The sequence below is a fragment of the Tursiops truncatus genome, chromosome 21 (assembly GCF_011762595.2).
Source record: "Tursiops truncatus isolate mTurTru1 chromosome 21, mTurTru1.mat.Y, whole genome shotgun sequence".
In the NCBI taxonomy this organism is placed as follows: domain Eukaryota; kingdom Metazoa; phylum Chordata; class Mammalia; order Artiodactyla; family Delphinidae; genus Tursiops; species Tursiops truncatus.
Window position 1 is genome coordinate 20,585,014 of NC_047054.1, and position 24,111 is coordinate 20,609,124.

Sequence of the window (24,111 nt, forward strand, 5' to 3'; positions counted from 1 at the left end):
AGGCAGACTCTCAACCACTGCGCCACCAGGGAAGCCCCTAATGTATCATTTAAAGCTTGTGTTTCCTTATTTATTTTCATTTTGGATGATCTGTCCATTGGTGAAAGTGGGGTGTTAAACTCTCCTACTATGATTGTGTTACTGTCAATTTCCCCTTTTATGGCTGTTAGCATTTGCCTTATGTATTGAGGTGCTCCTATGTTGGGTGCATAAATATTTACAGTTGTTATATCTTCTTCTTGGATTGATCCCTTGATCATTATGTAGTGTCCTTCTTTGTCTCTTGTAATAGTCTTTGTTTTAAAGTCTATTTTGTCTGATAAGAGAATTGCTAGTCCAGCTTTCTTTTGATTTCCATTTGCATAGAATATCTTTTTCCATCCCCTCACTTTCAGTCTTGTATGTGTCCCTAGGTCTGAAGTGGGTCTTTTGTAGACAGCATATATAAGGGTCTTGTTTTTGTATCCATTCAGCCAGTCTATGTCTTTTGGTTGGAGCATTTAATCCATTTACATTTAAGGTAATTATCGATATGTATGTTCCTATTCCCATTTTCTTAATTGTTGGGTTTGTTATTGTAGGTTTTTTCCTTCTCTTGTGTTTCCTGCCTAGAGAAGTTCCTTTAGCATTTGTTGTAAAGCTGGTTTGGTGGTGCTGAATTCACTTAGTTTTTGCTTGTCTGTAAAGGTTTTAATTTCTCTGTTGAATCTGAATTAGATCCTTGCTGAGTAGAATAATCTTGGTTGTAGGTTTTTCCCTTTCATCACTTTAAATATGTCCTGCCACTCCCTTCTGGCTTGCAGAGTTTCTGCTGAAAGATCAGCTGTTAACCTTATGGGGATTCCCTTGTATGTTATTTGTTGCTTTTCCCTTGCTGCTTTTAATACTTTTTCTTTGTACTTAATTTTTGATAGTTTGATTAATATGTGTCTTGGCATGTTTCTCCTTGGATTTATCCTCTATGGGACCCTCTGGGCTTCCTGGACTTGATTAACTATTTCCTGTGCCATATTAGTGACGTTTTCAACTGTAATCTCTTCCAGTATTTTCTCCTTCCCTTTTTTTTTCTCTCCTTCTTCTGGCACCCCTGTAATTCAAATGTTGGTGCGTTTAATGTTGTCCAAGAGACCTCTGAGACTTCTCAGTTGTTTTCATTCCTTTTTCTTTATTCTGCTCTTGGTAGTTATTTCCACTATTTTATCTTCTAGGTCACTTATCCGTTCTTCTGCCTCAATTATTCTGCTATTGATTCCTTCTAGAGTATTTTTAATTTCATTTTTGTGTTTTCAACATTGTTTGTTTGCTCTTTAGTTCTTCTAGGTCCTTGTTAAACATTTCTTGTATTTTCTCCATTCTATTTCCAATATTTTGGATCATCTTTACTATCATTACTCTGGATTCTTTTTTAGGTAGACTGCCTATTTCCTCTTCATTTGTTTGTTCTGGTGGGTTTTTACCTTGCTGCTTCATCTGCTGTGTATTTCTCTGTCTTCTCATTTTGCTTAACTTACTGTGTTTGGGGTCTCCTTTTCACAGGCTGCAGGTTTGTAGTTCCCGTTGCTTGGTGTCTCCCCCGCTGGGTAAAGTGGGTAAGTGCGTTGTGTAAGCTTCCTGATGGAGGGGACTGGTTCCTGTGTTCTGGTGGATGAGGCTGGATCTTGTCTTTCTGGTGGGCAGGATCGTGTCTGGTTGTGTGTTTTGGGGTGTCTGTGAACTTATTATGATTTTAGGCAACCTCTCTGCTAATGGGTGGGGTTGTGTTCCTGTCTTGCTAGTTGTTTGGCCTAGGGTGTCCAGCACTGTAGCTTGCTGGTTGTTGAGTGGAGCTGGGTCTTAGCATTGAGCTGGAGATCTCTGGGAGAGCTTTTGCCATTTGATATTACATGGGGCCAGGAGGTCTCTGGTGGTCCAGTGTCCTGAACTCGGCTCTCCCACCTTAGAGGCTCTGGCCTGAAACCGGCCGGAGCACCAAGACCCTGTCAGCCACATGGGTCAGAAGGAAAGGGGGGGGGAGGGGGAAGGGGAGAGGGAGGGGTAAGGGGAGGGGAGGGGGAGGGGAGGGGAGGGGGAGAGAATGAAAGAAAGAAGGAAAGAAACAAAAGAAAGAAAGGGAGCGAGGGAGGGAAAATAAAATAACATAAAGTTGTTAAAATAAAAATTATTAAAAAAATGTAATAAGAAAAATGAAAGAGAAAGGAGCAACCAAACCAAAAGCCAATCCACCAATGATAACAAGCACTAAAATCTATACCAAAAAACAAAACAAACAAACAAACAAAACAGACAGAACTCTAGGACAAATGGTAAAAGCAAAGCTATACAGACAAAATCACACAAAAAGCATACATATACACACTCACAAAAACAGAAAAAGGAAATTATATATATATATATATATATATATATATAAAGGAAGAGAGCAACCAAGTCAGTAAACAAATCTACCAATGATAATAAGCTCTAAATACTAAACTAAGTTAAACATAAAACCAGAAACAAATTAGATGCAGAAAGCAAACCTCAAGTCTACAGTTGCTCCCAAAGTCTACCACCTCAATTTTGGGATGATTCGTTTTCTATTCAGGTATTCCATAGATGCAGGGTACATCAAGTTGATTCTGGAAATTTTATCTGCTGCTCCTGAGGCTGCTGGGAGAGATTTCCCTTTCTCTTCTTTGTTCGCACAGCTCCTGGAGTTCAGCTTTGGATTTGGACCTGCCTCTGTGTGTAGGTCGCCTGAGGGCGTCTGCTCTTCGCTCAGACAGGATGGGGCTAAAGGAGCAGCTGATTAGGGGGCTCTGGCTCACTCAGGCCGGAGGGATGGAGGGGTACGGAGTGTGGGGTGAGACAGTGGTGGCAGAGGGTGGCGTGACGTTGCACCAGCCTGAGGTGCGCCGTGCGTTCTCCTGGGGAAGTTGTCCCTGGATCACGGGACCCTGGCAGTGGCGGGCTGCACAGGCTCCTGGGAGGGGAGGTGTGGAGAGTGACCTGTGCTTGCACACAGGCTTCTTGGTGGCTGCAGCAGCAGCCTGTTTCATGCCTGTCTCTGGGGTCCACGCTGATAGCCGCGGCTCACGCCTGTCTCTGGAGCTCATTTAGGTGGTGTTCTGAATCCCCTCTCCTCGCACACACCGAAACAATGGTCTCTTGCCTCTTAGGCAGATTCAGACTTTTTCCTGGAATCCCTCCCAGCTAGCTCTGGTGCACTAGCCCCCTTCAGGCTGTGTTCATGCAGCCAGCCCCAGTCCTCTCCCTGTGCTCTGACCGAAGCCCGAGCCTCAGCTCCCAGACCCCGCCCGCCGCGGGCGGGTAAGCAGACAAGCCTCTCAGGCTGGTGAGTGCTGGTCGGCACCAATCCTCTGTGTGGGAATCTCTCTGCTTTGCCCTCCGCACTCCTGTTGCTGTGCTCTCCTCCGCAGCTCCGAAGCTCCCCCTCCTCCACTGCAATCTCCGCCCGCGAAGGGGCTCCTGGTGTGTGGAAACTTTTCCTCCTTCACAGCTCCCTCCCACTGGTGCAGGTCCCATCCCTATTCTTTTGTCTCTGTTTTTTCTTTTTTCTTTTGCCCTACCCAGGTACGTGGGGAGTTTCTTGCCTTTTGGGAAGTCTGAGGTCTTCTGCCAGCGTTCAGTAGGTGTTCTGTAGGAGTTGTTCCACGTGTAGATGTATTTCTGATGTATTTGTGGGGAGGAAGGTGATCTCCGTGTCTCACTCCTCTGCCATCTTGAAGATCCCTCTGGATTCTGGTTTAAGTATGTTTCCTCTTGCTCTGGACCCAAGAAGAGATAAAACCTAGTCAGCAATATCTGCTGTGCCTGGAAAGGGAATCAGGAGAACCAATCACAGGGGCTGTGAAATAAGAAGGGGAGTGTGTGCTGGGGGGTTACACTGGCAAGACTGTTCATTCCTTCTGTCACCTCCCTCCTAGACACACCCCACTCTGTACAAAGGGAGGGTCAGTAAGTCCATACATTAGAGGAACTATGCACTTTGCCATTAGGTTCTTGTACTTGTGGCTTATGTTACAAAGAACAAGAAAAGCAGTTAAATTTTAGGTACATTATTGTCTAAAGGGATTTAGTGAGCAGACTTGGCAATCTGGGCTACCAGGTCAGGTGTTTAGTTTTGTTTTTCTATAAGAAGATGATTTCAGAATTCCAAATAGCAGACTTGAAAGTGGACATTTAGATCACAACTTGTTTGCAAATTCAAATTAGCCTACATTTCATTCCTCCTGCTAATTGAAAAATCTTAGACTATGATTGTAAACAATTTTACTTCTCTCAAACCCAGTAGAATTGAAATATGGTTCAGAACTCCAGCTGAAGTGAAAGAGCCTATTTTAATACTGTTATGAACCTCTTTACATTAAAAAAAAAGTACACTCAATATTTAACAAAGTTTTAGGGACAGGTAACATATATTCTCCAAGCATAGCACTGTATAGTCCCAAAGTACCACTCAGGACATACTTTCAGAATATTTTCTCATGTGTCAGATTCTTGTGAAATTGTTTCATAATATGGTAGAAGGTACCTACCCTATGTAACATGATATGGCAGACGCACAGACCACAACTTCCCAATAACAGATGTGAATGGCTTTATAGTGTTTATAAGCATCTTAAACAACATCACAAAAGGTTTATGAAGTCATCCTTTTCTAAGTTAAAATGAAAACTTTATCTTTTTACCCTAATTCGTTGCTGAGTTCTAAAGTGCGAATGAGAAATGTACTTCAGCTAACGTTTGATCAACCACATAAGCCTATTATCTCTTCCAAGAGGTCCCACCCTCTGAACCGTCTGCCGACTCCTTCCCTCCCTCACTCTCATTCCCAAGATAGGCTTTAACCAGTGCCTCAAGGAGATTCATTTCCTTTACTTTCTCTGCAATCATTACTTTGTTTTCACTCTAGGGGAACTGAAATCAACTGTCTTTTTAATTCTCGATTTGCTTGTAATTACAGCAACTGCTGACATGTTTGGCACAATACATGACAGTTGGATATTGTCATGGGGTGGGGGGATAGGGGGACAAGTTTACAAGCTCCATCCCCACTTTTTCCTTGCCCCTCAAGTCCTATCCCAAGTTCTTACCCTAATTTGTCTGTCACACATGGGCAAGTGTGCTTCCCCTCTGAGGATTACTCTCCTCGTGTGCAAAGTTAGTGGGGAGGGAGGGCTCTAAATTCCTGTCCTACTTCACTGTACTGGAATTATAGATACTGTTTGCATTTTCAGTATACCAGAGTCACTTTTTCATCATTTCTCATTATCCACCTATCATCCAATTTGGTGAAGTAATTAAATAATTAGAAGTTGACTAGACTTACTAGGTTAAATGTGTGCACACAATTAGACATCTTTCCTTTCACACCACATGCAAACTATGTCTAATTACAAAGTGAAATTCACTTTTATGGTTATTACTTTCTCTCTCTATTTCTAGCCACAAGGAAAAAAAATCTACCCAAACAATTTTTATCTATACTTGCTGTCCTAACAGATCAATCTAGCTTGTATTATTATGATCATGGTCTTCATCGTGATGGATTTAGAGGAACAGTGGCTAACCTTTTGCATAACCACTTCTGCCTCTGTTTTCCAAGAACTGTTTTGCTGGTAATGCTTTGTGGCAGACATCAAAAGCCACTTGTCACTCTGTGCTCTGTCCTCCACTTATTTACTAGAACTTCTCCTCAGGTTGAAAGTACTGTAAAAGGAGAACCTATAGCTAATTCATCTTCATACCTTCCTAAGTATAAAATACAGAATTTGCATATAATAAGTACTCAGTGAGTATTGAATGAAAAAATAAATGAGTAAATGAATGTGTGGCTTAGAGGATACATAGATTCAGAAAACATCAAAGCAAAATAAATCCCAAGATTCTGAGAAACACTCACCACATTCCCAGAGAAAATGGTATTAACCAAACATCTTGATGGCTTGGACCATTTTGTGCTGCCATCCTGGAAACATAAACATCAGCTATTTCAGATCTGGGTCGCTAGGTAATTCAGAATGATATGCAGTGTTAACTTAGATTCACCTGCTATAGCCTTATTTTCAGGCCAATGTCTAGGAAGGGTGCCTCTCTGAGAAAAATCAGAATGGCATATCTATAAATTGAACTAAAGGCATTAAAACTATGTAAAAGTCTAACTTTCCTAGGGTAGGAAAGGAGTACAGGCTTTGGGATCAGATATGACTTAAATTCATGTCCCTTCATTTACTAACAGTTTGACTTTCAGAGGTCCCTTAATATCTCTGACCTTCTTTTTCTTACCCAGAAAATAAGACTCATCATCGTCATCGTCATCACCATCATTTGCTTCATAGACATGTTAAAAAATCAAATAAGATTATTCATCTAATTACTTTGCATAGTGCCTTGCACAGAATAGACAATATTCCCCATCTTATAACTTTTATTGGAGCACATTTTAACTCTAAATGTACAGAGACATGTAGCTTTAATGCTTTCTTCCTCTCAGTGACCATAATTGATTTGGGTTACCACATCGCACAGTCCCAGAAGTTGTGGAAGATGGCCTTATACATAATGTCCCTGTCTCAGGCAATGAGCCATTAATTTCTGGCCAGAATAATGACTTGGTGTAGCTACACTTAAGGCTGCAAAGGACATGAAATACCTGGAGAAAGCACAGCAGAGGATGATCCAATCTCTCAAATTGATCAAATCACTGAAGAATCATAAATCTACCGCTCTTGACATCTTCCAAGCAAATGAAATTATAGAAAGCACAGGTGAACCTGTTTCACAGAAGTATCATCAATACATAGACAATACGTGTCTCTGCTTTTTGATGGGTAAAGGGTGGAGACAATGGAGATTAAGAGGAAAATTAAATCACCTTCAAGTAGTCAAAGATTATTGTGGCATTCACCATAGTCACATTAAAAACAGTCTGAAGTCCAGTAATTCTAGCCTGATTGGTCTTGTTTTGTCTTTGTTATATACTGTGTTAGTCAGTGTTCTCCAGAGAAATAGAATCAATAGGAGATTAGATAGATAGATAGATAGATAGATAGATAGATGGATGTAATATGAGAGAGAGAGAGAGATAGACACAGACACTGAGACAGACACAGGCAGAGACAGAGACAGAGAGAGATTTGTTTAAAGAATTGACTCATGTGATTCTGGAGGCTGGCAAGTCTGAAATCTATAAAGCAGGCTAGCAGGCTGGAAATTCAGGAAAAAGTTGATGTTACAGTCTTAAGTCCAAATTCCACAGGGAAGCAGCTTGGAAAGTTAGGCAAGGTCTCTATGTTGAGGCAGAATTCCTTCTTTGGAAAATCTGTCTTTGCTCTAAAGGCCTTCAACTGATTGGATGAGGCCTACCCACATTATGAAGGGTAATCTGCTTTGCTCAGTCAACTGATTTCATGTTAATCACATCTGAAAAATGCCTTTATGAAATATCTAGACTTCAGTTTGACTGAACAACTGGCACCATAGACTAGCCAAGTTGACACATGAAAGTAACTCTCACGTATCCCTTGCTCGACAAACTGTTTACTTTTCTTGCTATTTTATTTTTTTAATCTTGTTTTTTTAAATTGAAGTATAGTTGATTTACAATGTTGTGTTTGTTTCAGGTGTACATACATATATGTCTATTTTTTCCAGATTTTTTCCCTTGTAGGTTATTATAAAATATTGAGTATAGTTCCCTTGTTGGCTTGCTATTTTAATCATATAGAATTTTCTGGAGTTTCCTCCAAATTTCCTATGTACTTTTAAACACTTTTCCCTGACATATGAAGTAATAGTTTCTTAATAGAAGCATTAAATAGTGTGTAAATAGGGTAGTTCCTATCACCTGTTGTGGATTACTTCACCTTTCTTACAGATAAGAAAAGGTAGGGCTTTGCTTTCATTTTGTCAGAGCTCATCAATCATATTTAGATTCTTCAAGATCAGAAATGATTTTTAGTTTGGAATTCACAGATTGAAAGCAAATAAACTTTTATTTCACACCGGCTAAATGTACCCTCTTGATGTGATACATTACAATTTCAAAAGTCTCTTTATTGCTAGGATAATTACTGCCTGGCTTATACAGTGGCAAACAGTTTAGGTATTTTATTATTTTACTTATTGAAAGATTGTTCAGCTGCTCTTGTGTTCATGTGTGATTAGAGAATCTGATGGATGACTTTTGGACCTTCACACTTTGGGTATAGATGTAATCAGTCTGCTCTTGACTGGCCTTGACGGGACCTATTCTTCCCTGGGGCACAAACCTAAGAGCTGCACAGTGTCTGAAAAGCGTCTTGCATCTCAGCAACTGCATACCAAGAAGATGAGCCTGCCTGTTCCACTTACTGGAGTCACCACCTTGGCTGCCCTGTTTTTAAGGCCTTCTGCAAGGATTCCTTATGACATTCCAACTGCTGCGACACCCTCAGCAGCCCAGTGGCAGTTCTCCAATCAGGAACTATCTGGGAATTCTCTAAGCCAACAGTTCTCAAAATGTGGTCTAGTAGCATCAGCGTCATCTAGAACTGTTAGAAGTAAAAACTTTTGGGCCTCAGAGACTATGCCTGGGGCCCAGTAACCTGTGTTTCAAGAAGCCGTCCAGGGGATCCCCATGCACACTGGAGTTCAGGGACCCTCAAAAGTTTCAATACCTGCTCTAAGCTAAAGGCACAGCGTGTGCCCACACCCAAAGTGTGAGTGACACTCACGGCTGCATTACAGGTCGCTGATTTCATTCCTGTCTGCAGGCTGGTCTCAGTTTTGCGGAAGACAGTAGACAATGGACAATTCCCAGTGATTCTGTTCTCTGTGGTGGCATGCGTCAAGCTCTCCAATATCTTAAGGGCTTTCTTTCACTTTCCTTTCTTTTCTTTTCTGTTTTTTTTCTTTGTCACTAGTTCCTTTTGTATGATGTTGTGATTCTAAGTTAGAGAAATTGGTTCAACAGGAAAAACAGTAGTTTTGCTGAAATGTGACCCTCCATCCATTATTTTTATTCCAGTCCTACCAAACACCTGTTTCCCCCAGCATGAGTCTCAAAGGAGCAATATTGATTCTGGACATCCCTGTAGCTTGAGGAGGGTATGCCTTTTTTTGGTGCCACAATGTAGGGAATCTCAGACAGACACTGGTGCTGGCAAAACCACCCCGAGGAATAAGAGAACAATTCTTTACAATTGGATACAGGCATAGAGCACAGTTGAACGTTCCAGGAAGTTGTTTTTGGTTTTTTTTGGCTGCGTTGGGTCTTCCTTTCTGCACGCAGGCTTTCTCTAGTTGCAGGGAGCGGGGGCTACTCTTCACTGCAGTGCAGGGGCTTCTCATTGCAGTGGCTTCTCTTGTTGTGGAGCACGGAATGTAGGCACACGGGCTTCAGTAGTTGTGGCACGTGGGCTCAGTAGTTGTGGCTCGCAGGCTCTAGAGCACAGGCTCAGTAGTTGAGGTGCACGGGCTTAGTTGCTCCGCAGCATGTGGGATCTTCCCGGACCAGGGATCAAACGCATGTCCCCTGCATTGTCAGGCGGATTCTTAACCACTGCGCCACCAGGGAAGTCCCCAGGAAGTTTATTGCTGTCAGATTTTAAGCTCTTCAGAGGCAAGGACATACATTTTACTTCTTTGTGAATCTTTGGTGGATGAATTAATTATGGAATGTATGGCTTAGGCCAAATTATCACCGAATTTGGGAGAACTCTGAAACATGTGAAGTTTATAAAAATAATAAAACAACAACAGGTAGCACAATATGTTAACATGTTAAGGAACGAGCTTGTCAAACACCCTCGTCTTACAGGAGAGGAAATGGAGAGCCAAAATTCACATGCATTGGGCCTGTGAAAAAAAACAGCCAAAAAAAGGAGCAACAAAAAGTAAACAGGACCGCAGACAAGAGAAAAGTGAGCGTAAAAAATTGAAGATGATTTCTAGCTTAAAAGAGTGCCTGGAATGGTCCTCACCACTTAATGTGAATGGCTTTCTCCTGCCTTTCTTTGAAGTCTTTGCTCTGACGACACATTACCAGAGAGGTTTCCCTGAACCCCTGGTTTCCCACGCCATACCAATCATGCTCTGCTCCTGGCTCTGCTTTTTTTCATAACGCTTGTTGCTACATGATTTTATATTGTATTTTATTTACTTTTTGTCTGTCTCCCCCCTCTAGAATATAAGTCCAATGAGAACAGCAGATATTTTATATGCTTTATTCACTGCTGTGTTCCCACTGCTTTAAGCGCATAGTAGACATTCGATCAATATTTGTTAAACAAATAGAAAAGGAAAGAAGGAAGAAATGAATGTGAACCCTTGAGCCACGAATGAAACATATCATAAACTATTTCATTGTTATAGACTTTCTATACCAATAATTCTGAATTTGGAGAGAATCATAATCCCTGTGTGTATTTAATGAAAGCTGAGGGATTGTTTTCTGAAGAAGTAAACGTACACATGCAGGAATAGATTTGGCATGCAATTTTAGGGGTTCGAAAATGAGGGGCCCAGGTTAAAAAACCCTGCTTTATGTGCTTACAGATTTACTTTTGTAAAAATAAACTTTTTAACTTAAATCAGCAATAATCTGTAATTCTTAATAAAATTTTCTGGCAATGAGAGCCATCTACTCTTTTTATTTAAGAACAATGAAGTAACGACAGGACATATCTACCCTGTATCAAGTCAGAAATGAAGGGTGATTTTAAAGCACACACAAATGTCAACAAAAGCTCTAAAATAAATTGTGGTCTGTTGCCTGATGTACCCTATAAAAGGAACAAGCTGTAAACTGAGGCTAGAGAATTGAAAAGATAATACTTTATTTCTTGGGCACTTGTTTTTTGCCTGGTGCCCTGCTGACTGCTTCACATGCATCATCTCATTTTTATAAATACTCTAGAAAGATTGTTACCAGAGGCCTGAAAAATCACACCTTGGGCTTCCCTGGTGGCACAGTCATTAAGAATCCGCCTGCCAATGCAGGGGACACGGGTTCGATCCCTGGTCTGGGAAGATCCCACAAGCCGTGGAGCAACTAAGCCCATGTGCCACAACTACTGAGCCTGTACTCTAGAGCCTGTGATTCACAACTATTGAGGCTGCATGCCACAACTGCTGAGGCCTGAGTGCCTAGAGCCCATGCTCTGCGACAATGAAAAGCCCGTGCACTGCAACGAAGAGTGGCCCCCGCTCGTCACAACTAGAGAAAGCCCATGCGCAGCAACGAAGACCCAACACAGCCAAAAATAAATAATTAATAAATAAATTAAAAGTCACACCTTGTCCTCTCTGACTTAGAGGTCAATTACTGTATCATTTGAGCTATGTTCATCCCTTTGTTATAGCCGTTTTCACTTTGAAACTTGTTCTTATGTGCATCATTTCATTGTCTTTTAACTTCACAGCAACTCTATAATAAAGGTAGTTTAGTCTGTAAAATTCCTATCTGACGAGCAAGAGGATGATTCAGTTAATTCAGGGGTCCCCAACCCCCAGGCCATGGACCAGTACCAGTCCGAGGCCTGTTAGGAACCAGGCCATACAGCAGGAGGTGAGTGGCAGGCTAGCGAGCGAAGCTTCATCTATATTTAGAGTCGCCCCCCCATTGCTCCCCATCGCTCGCATTACCGCCTGAACAATCCCCCCCCACCCCATCCTGTCCGTGGAAAAATTGTCTTCCACGAAACCAGTCCCTGGTGCCAAAAAGGTTGGGGACTGCTGAGTTAATTAATTCATTATCAGTCATTCCAAAAATATTTACTGATCTCCTGCTCTTATGGAAATTTCCCTCTCTTGTTACCAAACACATGTATAGTTATATATGAAGTGCTTCTGGTTAAAAAAAAAAAAAAAAAAAAATCCAAATCCGTAAATGTGTTTGATTTAATCACTTGATTAACCTACAGACATTTTATGTGGAAAAACAAAAATCAAACAAAGTATACGAAAGTAGAATTCTAGATGTCCATAACTATTGCTGATTCTATAGAATGGTTTGATTTCTGCAAACCAACAATAAAAGCTATTTATTATTACTCCACTGTCTCAAGAATTGAGTAAGCAGAGGCTTACCATTTGCTGGTCAGACTAGTAACTCACCTGTGATGTGGGCATAGAGCCACAGCATGTTATAGAAGGAGGTGAGCAAAAGAATGGGACTTACTTCTTGACACTAAGGGACTCTTGCTTGATTCAATAATTTAGTTAATACTGTATTAAGTTTTTCTTTACTGCTGCAAATCTATCTCTGTTAAACATCAGTAATGTTACACTTCCTAGTCTCATTTTACCAAATTTATGGGAAAAGTGCTTTGTAGGTACAATTATGTATATACATATTGTAATATATATATTACCTTGGAAATTCAGTTTTCTTTATTTTGTCTTATCCTCCTAAATTCTCTCATGTATATGCAGTAAAGTTGAACAACATGACAAGACACCAGAATCCACCCACTATTTTTCTGTTTACAATTGGTGATGCTAATATGGTTATCAAACCAAAACAAGGCATTAAAATTAATTACAAAATACAAATTTCCTAGAATATGTTACTACCCTGCATCATGACCTTTGAAAATATTGGACCAATTATTTTATGTAATTATGAGTGAATTCATTCTTAATTACAAATGAGGTAATTCATTTTTCTGAAATGAGGCAGATAATGAGTAATTTAATTTAAAAATAATTCTAATTGAATCAGAAGTATCTTTACTTGAACTCAAAAACCATACTGCACATATCCAATGCTTGTTATGGAAATAATATCCATTTACTATATTCTTTCATATAGACCTTTTAAGTGCTGTATAATCAAGATTTTAGGATAGAAAAAATATAAAGAAATTAAATGCTCTTATAATATTCTGGAATTCAGTTCTACAGCAAGGTATCATCAAGCAAGTATTTGAACAAGTCTCCATTCTATTTGTATGTTTTCATCGAGGAAGGAGGTTATACTTTCCCTTCTGCCTTTGGCCAGAAACAATTGGTTCTTTTTATACTTTGTTTATATTTTCTATTTTATCTCTTTTAGCTGGTTATTTAGTAAATCATTCATTTCTATTCAATGACTTATTTATCTATAGTGTATTAGAAAAAAATGACAAGCCTGACTCCAGTCTTAATGTTTTGGTTTTGTCTTCTCGAGGTACCATTAATGTCACATAGTAGTAATATCAGTTTATGTTTGGGTGCATATTACATAGTGTTTTCAAAATTATTTATTAATTATCACAACAACCCTGCAAATACTGTGTTATTCTTATTTCATAGATAAAGAAGATGAGGTTAAAGCCAAGAACATGTGGCTAGTAAGTGACAGAGCTCGTATTCAAACTCAGCCTTCTGATAAGTCCAATTCTTTTTAACCACACAGCAGCTCCCCACAGTAGAACACATGGCTTACCTGTGTGCGCTAATACAATTGCTTAATCTTGACTGCTTTCTCTCTCTAAGGTCTCAATAGCTGTATACTTAACTTCAAAGCAAAAGCTAATCTCTTACGCTGAGAAAAATAGGACTTCACTTTTTGAAGGTTAAAAAACTTCCCTTGGAATTGTTAAATTTCCTAGTCTGAAATATTAAAATAATTTAGCAAATATCATAACTCATCTTGATACATTATAATTTCTACATTGTAATTCAACCTCTAGTCCCGATAATAAATCATATTATCTCATAATCAAGCAACTTCACCTTAGGACTGTATATTTGTTAGAAAAATAAACTTTATTAAAGGTTCTGTTTCCCTGAATTTTAGCAGAAATGAAATATGCTTCATAGATTTAGATGAATGAGCTCTAGCTCCTATTGGAAGGTTTAGAAGAAAAAACTCTCTCAATTATATTTTCACAAGAAAGATGAGCCTTTGGAAATATGCATTCTTTTCAATTTTTGGAAGGATTCTGCATATCATATCTTTTCCTCTCCCAGCTATAACTCAAGTACAATAAGTGCTAAAATGTACCTTCATAAACAAAAATATAAAGTAAAATTTTTTTTCATAAATTGCAAAGCAATTGTTTATGAAAACCTATCTCTTGTCAAAAGGTCAGGTTGTTTTGAAATTAATAAAGTTATAATTATACATGTCTCAGTATAGGTCCAGTGAACAATGGCTGATTAATTTTTCTTCTTCATATTGTCATGCACCATGACAGACATTATGTCGTGTGGATGAGTGAACTGGTGCTGTGGTTTTATGGAACAATAGATCTAGATTTGGCTTGAACATTTTGTTAACAGTGTTTTCTCTAAGGCAGAATATGTGATATATATTATCCTATACTCCTTCAAGTCTATTCTTATGAAAAATAGGGATTTTTCATCAGCTTGACCAAGGGTTGACTTTACCATGAGGGAAAATAGGATGTTAGTTTCAAATATACTTTGAGAAATTCAGTCAGGGTTCAGATAACCCTCCCTTAATCGTCTTCTACCCTAACCTCAGAAAGCCTCGTGACTTGATAGGAAACATGAAGTTATCTGGAAAAGAAATTCTTGTGTGCTCACATTGCTTTCTCTAAAAATATTAAAATCTCATAGAGAAAAATGTTGGACACACATGTCCTTGGTTTCCATAACTTCTGAACATAATTTTTTTTTAAGTTTTATACTTGAATGCCAGTGAACTTTGGACAGATTCTATATCCATTTGCCTAATTTCCTCCAATCACACTAGCTGCTATTTCTCACCTTCCTTCGCTCTTCCTTCTTCGGGAGACCTCTAAACTGCTGAAGGCCCCAAGATGCTGTCTTCAGCCATGTTTTCCTCTCCATCTACACCTTTTCTATGGGAGATCCCATCCTGCCCCATGGTTTTAAAGACACCTTGAAGGCTGTTGACTCTAAAATGTATGTGTGAAATTTAGATCTCTCCTGTAAGCCCAGACTCTTCTCTCTTCCTTCAGCTCAGCACAGTGATGACCAGCTCGGGTCCTGAGCCAGGTTTTCTGGGGACTAATTCAGACTATGCCACTTATTATAAACTTAGCAGTCATAATAGTAGCCCCTACGTGCAGCTATCACTGAGAGGACTAAATTAGCTATTGTGCCTGAAAGGGCTTAGGACAGTGTCTGGTGCATAGCAGACATGGAGAAAGCATAGCCAAAATTATGACCTCTCTCCATTTGGATATCTACCAAGCATTTCGTGCTTAACATGCCCAAAGCAGGACATTTGGTTTCTTCTCCTCCACACACCCAGGTTTCCAGCCAATATCCAAGCCAAATACCCGGAAGCCATCTCTGATTCTTCACTTTCCTTCAAATGACCCATCTAATCCATGCCTCAGGAAGTTCCGCCCACTTCCGCAACAAAAAAATTCCGCTATTTTCCCCTTTCCTTATCCTTGGCCAGAGACAAGTGATGTTTGTCTCCCACAGTCCCAGTTCAAGTTTCCATTGTTTCCCAGTGTCCCAGCTGGTCCCCTGCCTTCCCTCCCACCCTCAGTGGATCCTGGGCACAGGGTAATCTTTCTAAGCACTAATCAGATCAAGCTACTCTTCCTGCTTAAACCCTCCCAGTCGCTTTCCCCTGCAGCCAGCATAAAATTCCTACAAGGGCTCACAGACTCCCTGACCTCTTCCTCTCTTCTCCCCCATCTTGCACTCTGCTACACCGACTCTAACCTAGTTTCTGTACTAAGAGCACACCAGACTCCTTTCGATCCCAAAGGTTTTGCACCTGCTGGTGCTTCCCTGTATCTCATTGCTCAGCTTGCAGCTCTAATGCCACCTCCAGAGAGTGGACTTCCCTGACTGCCTTGGCTAAAGCCACCTCCCATTCACTGTCCCAGCCTAGGTCACTCAAAACCACGTGGCCTTATTTTATTTTCTTCCTCATATTTATCTGAATATGACATTAACTTATTTGTTTTGATGTTTCTAGTCAATCTCCCTTCCTGCAAAGTTAGCTTCCTGAGAGAAGGGGCTTTTCTGGTTCTGTTTGTCATGGTTTTCCCAGTACTATAACAGTGCCTGGCACACAGAGAAGATGCTCGAAAAATGCTTTGTGTCTGACTAACTCTGGGCTTGCTAACATCTTATAGTGAGTTTCCTACGCTGATGTAGAGCCTAAGAAAGTGACCGTGTTTGTAGATATCTGACAAGTGGATGTTAGGTAATGAAGGAGAAGGAGGCATTCTGAACCTGTTAGGAACTCGCATTGAGTTTGGGTTGCTGTGCTTTTTGTTTTATATATTCTAAATAAAGTCCTATTTTAAATGGGAAGAAATGAAGGACAATCTTGTAAGAAATTGGAGAGCCATTTCCCACCGCAGCTTTAATTCTTCCTTTGAGTAAAGGTGGGGGGAAGGATAAATTAGGAGCTTGGGATTAACATATACACACTACTATATATATATATATATATATTTATTTATAAAATAGATAATAAAATATATAAAACAGATAATCAACAAGGACCTATTGTATAGCACAGGGAACTCTACTCAATATTCTATAATAACCTATATAGGAAAAGAATCTGAAAAAGAATGGAGATATATATATCTGAATCATTTTGCTGTACACCTGAAACAAACACAACATTATAAGTCAACTATAATGTAAAAATTAAATTAGAAAAAATTAAATAAATGGGAAAAAATAAATAAATTCTCCCTTTGAGCAGTTTGAGTCACAAAATTCTTATTCTGCATCTCAAAGAAAAACTCATATAATATTGGTAAGGAAAAGATATTTTGCAAGAATTTTTCATGCATTTTAATAATAATAAAGACAACAAAAATTTTTTTTTAAATTATATATGAAGAAGTAATAAGTCCTATATGAAAATACTATCATCTTTTAAAAAAAATAAATTTAATTAGTTATTTTACTTAAATAACTTTTACTTAAATTTTACTTAAGTAATTCTAGACCCACAGTGCTGTAGAAATTCCAGAGAGGTGATTTAATCCATTTCTCTGTCTTCAGGGAGGATAGAGATCCCATTGTTGTTAACTTCTGGACAGGAGATTCCAGAATCACAGAATCACCCTTATGCATCCATTTTAGTAGAGACTCAGTATAATTCAGAAAACATCACATTTAAATATATTGTTGTACATAAACTATCTTAATTCTCGAAAGTGTCAGTTAACCTGGGTTAATCAAGTTACCTATAATTTACCTCTCAGACAAAAGGCAAACCCAAGAAGATCACCTACAGTGTATATTTACTATTACAACAGCTTCCAGGGTATGCTGTGTGTACTCTGCTCATTCTCTGACCCTCACAGCTACTTCCTGAAAATAGAGGGTGGGGTGTGCAGCTCAGATGATAAGGAGCTGAACACACTGCAAGAACGAAAGTCTTCAAAGAAAGATTGCATTGTGTTCATTATGCTTTATTTGCTAGGGCAAGAAAATATCCTGATCCACTTTCCAGTGATTTTCAACAATGGTTGAAATAAACTTTTCCTTTTTTAAATTTAAAGCTACATTAAGGAAAAAATGCAATTTATGTTCCATTTCCAAAATAGTCTGGCCAATCAAGATTTTATTATGTGCAACTGAAAGGTCATTAAAAATGCTGAAGCTAATCCTTTTTTTTTTTAAATTAATTAATTTATTTATTGGCTGTGTTGGGTCTTCGTTGCTGCATGCGGGCTTTCTCTAGTTGCGGCGAGTGGGGGCTACTCTTTGTTGTGATGAGTGGGCTTCTCATTGTGGTGGCTTCTCTTGTTGTGGAGCATGGGCTCTAGGCTTGCGGGCTTCAGTAGTTGTGGTACATGGGCTCAGTAGTTTTGGCGTGCAGGCTCTAGAGCGCAGGCTCAGTAGTTGTGGCACACGGGCTTAGTTGCTCCGGGGCATGTGGAATCTTCCCAAACCAGGGCTTGAACCCGTGTCCCCTTCATTGGCAGGCAGATTCTTAACCACTGCACCACCAGGAAAGTCTGCTAATTCTTAAGTTTAAAAAAATTCTGTTGTATTTTATGGAAGCTGAACTCAACCTAACATGGTTTGAGTCTTCATCTTCAGTAGTTACACACATTGTCCGGTGGTCACATTCTCAATGCGTTATGTCAAGGAATAGACTAGCAAAAAGCAATAAGTCAAGGAAAGGATAATATTAAAGCCACTTAAAACAAGGAGCAAGGCCTGACTTGATGCCAATATCAATATTTTACTCTTTTTGGTATGTAAAAATATTTATGCTTCTAAAATCTTAGAAATTTCAAAAAAAATAGATTGTATTTTTCAAGAAAAAGTGGAATATCCTGAGTTTTAGCATTTTGGGTTTTTTGGTTTTGGTTTTTTTTTTGGTTTGGGGATTTATTTCTTTTTTGATGTTTCTATCTGCATCATTTCTAAATTAGAACATAGACATTTTACGTTTGAAGACATTCTAGAGTGAATACAGCTAAATGACAAAACCAGGCATGTTGATTTCTTTCTCTTTCTTAACCCTCCACGACAATAGCTATTTTAACAGAACAATACCTTATCCTCAGAATTCTTCAAACTAGATGGTCTTTATTTTAAGCTTTGGGGGGCATATTCTTTGCTTTATCTTTTTTCCTTTTCGTATCTGTTCTTTATGTTATTTTCAACCTAATTTCAAGTGTGCAAGCATTTTTCAGAGAGAGGAAACCCCACCTGTAAGGCTGACCTGTTCATAGGCTCAGGACACCCTGCTGTGAGGAAAGTATTTTGGAATAGCTGTTTTTAGCCGGTTGTTGCACAGAGAGTCTGGAGAAAAGTTAAACAAGCAAACAAAAGTAAAATTTAAAAGGTGAGTATTGAGGAAAGACAGATGTATGTGATCGTAGCCCCTGACTAGATGGTCACCTCATAACCTCTCCTTGAGTGTTGTCACACACCTGGGACATGGGGGCCTGGGAATGTGATGAGAAGTATCACAGCCACACAATAGGAAGGTCCCTGTTGGCCAAGAAGACTTGGAGAAAGGTAACTAGTTACTGGTTTGAATGTGTTGGCCTCAAAACTATTAACTATAACTAACATTTTCTCAGAGCTCACGGAATATTCAACATCCTACTCAAAAAATGTGGCACAGAGAAAGAGGCGCAGACCCCACCCCTACTTTAGTGAGGTAGACGTTCGTGTTCAGTCAAAAGTTCACAAGTATTGAGTTAAATATCTATAATCAGTTTTCTAAAAATAGACTGTGTGCCCACAGTCTGCTAATGCTTCACCTCAGCCAGATTTTTGCTGGGTTTTTTTAGTTTCAGATGAGTCCACCAACCAAAGGCAAAAATCAGTGTTGATTTTAAACATTGGATAAGAAAGCAATGCTTTCTCTTCTACTACAAACAAAGCCTGAACATGGAATGTGGATTTCACATACCTGTGTGTGTATCAATCAATAAGCATTACCTACTGTGTGCAAGACACTACACTGCAGGGCAAAAAGAAAGAAAATGTATCCATAGCGCCTGTCCTTGAGGATCTTAGAGTTTCCATGGAGAAATAATAAATATATAATAGGAATATGTAAAAAGATTTTTAAATAATAATATATATCAGATAAATACTACGTTAGTAGTGATAACATTTCCTACTCATAGAACAGAGGAGAGGTCAAGAAAATACCCAAAAGCCAGGCCACCCCAAAATTCAGTAGAAAATTCTTTATTTCTGGAAAAGTTTTCTTTCCACTAGGGCTCTTGAACCATAGTGTTGATGGCTGGAGCCTAGATGTGAATAGAACAGACCATACCTGGGTTGAGGTGACAGCAGACTGAACCAGTCTGGGATGACAAGGATTCTGCTTATCCCACAGGCTTGAGCCAAGGATAGGGGTGTGTTTGTTTAGGACACAACATGAAAACATTGGGAAGCTCTGTGAGATCAGCAGATAGTCATGACTCCAGAAAGTAATACTCTTTGAGGAAAGTCTGGGGAGAGGGGGAAAGGAGAGGTGTTTGCTGTTTTGTCTCCACTTGTAGATTGTAATGAGCCACTCCAAGGCAGGAACCCAATTCTTCCTGTTTTCCCCAGGTCTGAGCTCACGTAATATTTGTTTAAAACTGAATTGGATGAATCCATGGCTGAATCAATGACTCAGTGAATAAACGTCTTTGATTCCTCCCTTCCCTCTCACTCTTCAGCTCTCTCTCAGTCCAGCTTCTCTTCCCCACCAGGTATCCACTTCGCCTCTGCTGATTTTTCCAGCCTTCCCCTACTTCCTTGTTGCTGGATGAAGTGATCACATTTGCATTCTCTTCCTTGACCTCAGCATCACTCCCATCTCCAGACTGCTCCCTCTCATTTCAAAAACGTTGCTTCTTTCAGCTTCCACGCCATCATACACTTCTGGGTTTTCACTTTCTTCTCTTCCAGTCCTAGTCAGTTCTCCATGCTGGCTCCTTCTTGACTTGGCCCTTAAATACAGCGTCCAGGCCTACTCCCTTCCCACATCGCACCCCCATACTCTAAAGCCTCATCTCCCCAGCTTCAGGTCCCACCAAACTCATATTTCAGCCCAGACCTCTCTTCTGATCTCCACACTCCTGTAACCAGTGGCTTAAAACAGTCTAATTGAGCTTGTCCAAAATGGAAATTGGCTACTGCTACCACCCAGCCCACCCACCCTGCAGTTTGCTCTGCCTCCAGTACTCCACCTTCTTAGATCCCTAAGACAGGAGGCTGACCGTCTTCTTTGGCATCTGCCTCTCCCATGCTCCCACAGTCAACCCATTGCCAAGTGTCTGCTGTTGACTCTCCCTCCAAAATGTAAGTGATGTCTGACCACTTTTTCCCACCATCATCACCAGCCCTGCAGCCTAAGCAGCAGTCATTTCTCTTTCCTGAACTGTCACCTCTTACCTGTCAGTATATGGGTCTGATCCTCTTCTTCCCAATACGTTCTCCTCAAAGCAGCCAGTGTAGTCTTTGAAAACTGCACATCAGATCACATCACTCATCTACTTAAAACCCACGGAGAGATTGTCAGGGCTTAACATAAGCTACAAGGTCTGTATAACCTAGTCGTCACCTAATTCTGTAGCATCATCTCATGCCATCCTTTCCATCAACTTACCAGACTCCAGCCACAGATTCTGTTTTCAGAACTAGAACCAAACCACTGTGGTCTCCTAGCTCAGCAGTTCTCCAGGTACAGTCGCTGGAACAGCAGCAGTGACATCACTTAAAGAAAATGTAAATTTTTGAGCCCCACCCTAGACCTACTGACTGAATGAGAAAACTCTGGGAGCAGGGCCCAGCAGGTGATTCTGATGTACACTTGAGTTTGAGAACCACTGATCCAGTTAATTTGAGATGGGAATGCCTGGAAGTCCCAGTTTTACCTGTTTTATTACCTAGATATACCGATTAGTCAGGCTTTTTTGGGGAGCTTTGTGGAAGAAAGAGATTGGGGCCCAGCGTTGCTTGTCCAACTTAATAAGTTGACTGGGGAAAGCAGTGGGTGACTTTTGAGTTCAAGTGACAAGATATATATACACTTATGTGTACTTTTTTGTGAGCCTTTAGGTGTTCTACTGTACCACATTCCAAACTCTAAGTAGAGGTCAGCTGATACTCATAGAATAATCTGAGTGCAAGGCTTCCTTAAATAAAGAGCTAGCCCCTCTTACTGTCAAATATCACCTTAGTTTATTGCATTGTTAGTGAAATTGGCATGTGGATGTCTTTTTCTCTCTCTTAAATCTCAAGTTTCCTGACACTAGGAATTATACTTCATAATTTTTAATATCCTCCTCATTGCCTTGTAATACTAAGTTTTGGTATATATTGAGTGAGTGGTTGATAGAGCCATTTTCTTAGTTTAATTTGGAATAAATATAAACCACCGGATGTTTTAAAATGTGATGCAAGAAGGCAGTCTTTTCCCAGAGATCATTCAGTCCTAACTTACATCTGTTATAGTGCCAAAGTTCTTTTTCAATGAATTCTTAAATCTCTATAGAATTTTCCAAAAAGTTCTAGCAGCTGTTTATCTTCACATGAAAGACCAATTATTTACTGAAAATTGTTTACTCAGCCTGCTTCATTTATGTCTCTACCTTATGATTGGTCCTTAGAAACCACCCACTTGTCAGCCTTTCATGTAGCAGGAAAACATTTATGGCCTTTTGAGATTTTCTTTGTGTGTGTATAAAATTATTGTTCCAGAATATGTTTAAATGTTTGAAAAGTGTTGTTGAAGGATTGTACAATTTAGTAGGACTACTGGAAGCAAGACAAAATTTTTTTCTATGTATCATATTATCCTTACTCACCATACTTGAAATAATCCAACAGTGTCCTCAAGGGACCGGCTCTGGTCCAAAAACCAGAAGCTCATTAGCCTCACTTTTACTTCCTTTCCAAGCTATCAGGGCTCTAAACAAGCTACACAGGCAAAGACTGACCAACTTCTGAGATTTCCCTTTTCTTGTTTATTTTTTCCAATTGTTTTGTAAAATAATTGCCATCAGTTACAAGGTTCTTAAAAAAATTCTCTGTTATGATCCTCATTCCCAGTTGTGTCTGTTTCCTGTGTAGTCATATACATGCCCATGTAATTTCAAGAAAAGCAGAACTGCTTTTAGCACTTAGTGTTTAAACAAATCGAACAATCAGTTAGATTATCTTATGGTAAATAATCATTACATAGCATCACCAAGGTATCGTCAAAAGACTATCTGATACTCTAATGATTGCCTTAAAATGCATACATGTGTATATATTTAAATACAAACATGCTACACGCAAACATAACACTTTTGATATTTATCAAGGAAAATACAATTATAATTGCATTTTGGTTGCTTTAAATTCCAAATATTTTAGTTTAGTAAAGTCTCTACAAATGCTTGATGTGCAATAAGATTCTAATCTATAAAAGCAATCTTCCATTTTTCACAAGTACTTGGTTTGAATTTGGTTTGGAAGCTAAGGCTTACTCAGATTAACACAGAAAAGAAAACGAAGAAGGATGCTGTATCCTATTGATCAAGTTGGAACTTATTTTAAAGTCACCTTTAAGGAATTTCCCTAGAGACATGTCTCCTACATGTTCCTGAATAATATGAGCTACTAAAAATCTTCTGTTTGCTTTCAGTTGCATTTTAGAGAGTTTCCTTATGAACACATTTGAGAGAGAACAGCAGCAACAACAAAAAATGTAAAAAAACATGGCCAGATCTCTGTCTGATGTAAGACTCAAAATTCAGTCTGATTTGTCAGACTCTGTAGGGAGTGTTTTCAAGTAACAGATTGTCCCTACTGTGCTCAGTGGCACCTGCTGACAGGCTCTAATGAAGCCACGGAATGGGATGCATTGAGATACAGTAGCTATTTCACATGATTCAGAAGCCAGCTTGCTGGGTTGATTTACACTAACACTGCATTAGAGTATATTTCCGTATTTTTTAAGTCTCTAAGATATACTTAAAATCAGAAGAATGATCAGAAGAAAATCTATTTTCAAAAGAAATAATACCACCAACGAGTGAAACGCTTTTTGGATGCCTCATAGGATTACTGTAAGGATTACTTAAGATACTATATATATATATATATATATATATATATATATATATATAATGACAATAAGGTATTCACTTTGCTGCGTTACCTTATCTCTGTGTATATGTCAGTATGGTATGAACACCATATGCCTGTGTATGCTCACATCACTCTTACACTCACATCACTCTTAGATTGAAAAATCTAAGTTCCTTAATGGTAGAACTAAGTTTTTATTGTATTATGCTGTATATAGTTCTTATTTTTGCTTAAAATGTGCAGAGGAATTCACTAAATATAAGTTAATAAATGATGGCCATCAACCCAAGCAGAACACTTAGTTGCAAAGAATGATGAAAGAGAAAAATAATGAAGAATAGAGGCCAGTTGTTCTTCCTGTTTCCACCAGGTCTGCCACGAAGAACATGCTATTTAATTGTAGCAGGGGAAATTTGTGATTTTGAACATTAGGGGTAAATTACTGTCTTTGAGCATGAAACAGTCTTTTAAAGGAGCATGACAAAATCTAGATCTCAAGGAAATAAGGTGAATTTTAGTTTAGTTATAGTTTTGCAGATGTGTACAAAAGATATTCATAAACTCCTTATTTAAATATATAGGTAAATGGCTTTGTTATTTATTGCTGCGTATCAAATTACCCCA

General features: G+C 39.2%; 1 protein-coding gene across 6 annotated transcripts in view; it reads left to right on the plus strand.

The window, feature by feature from the left end:
* The window catches only part of DLC1 (DLC1 Rho GTPase activating protein), a 402,792-nt gene that overhangs the window by 156,538 nt on the left and 222,143 nt on the right, over nt 1–24,111 (plus strand). The window contains exon 5 of one of the 6 annotated variants that reach the window (XM_073798644.1): nt 13,279–13,332. The exons of the other annotated variants lie outside the window; for them this stretch is intronic. Within the exon in view, the coding sequence (XP_073654745.1) occupies nt 13,279–13,317 (39 nt within the window). The 3' untranslated portion in view covers nt 13,318–13,332. Of the gene's footprint in view, nt 1–13,278; nt 13,333–24,111 lie in introns of those variants that run through there. 6 annotated transcript variants of the gene reach the window in all.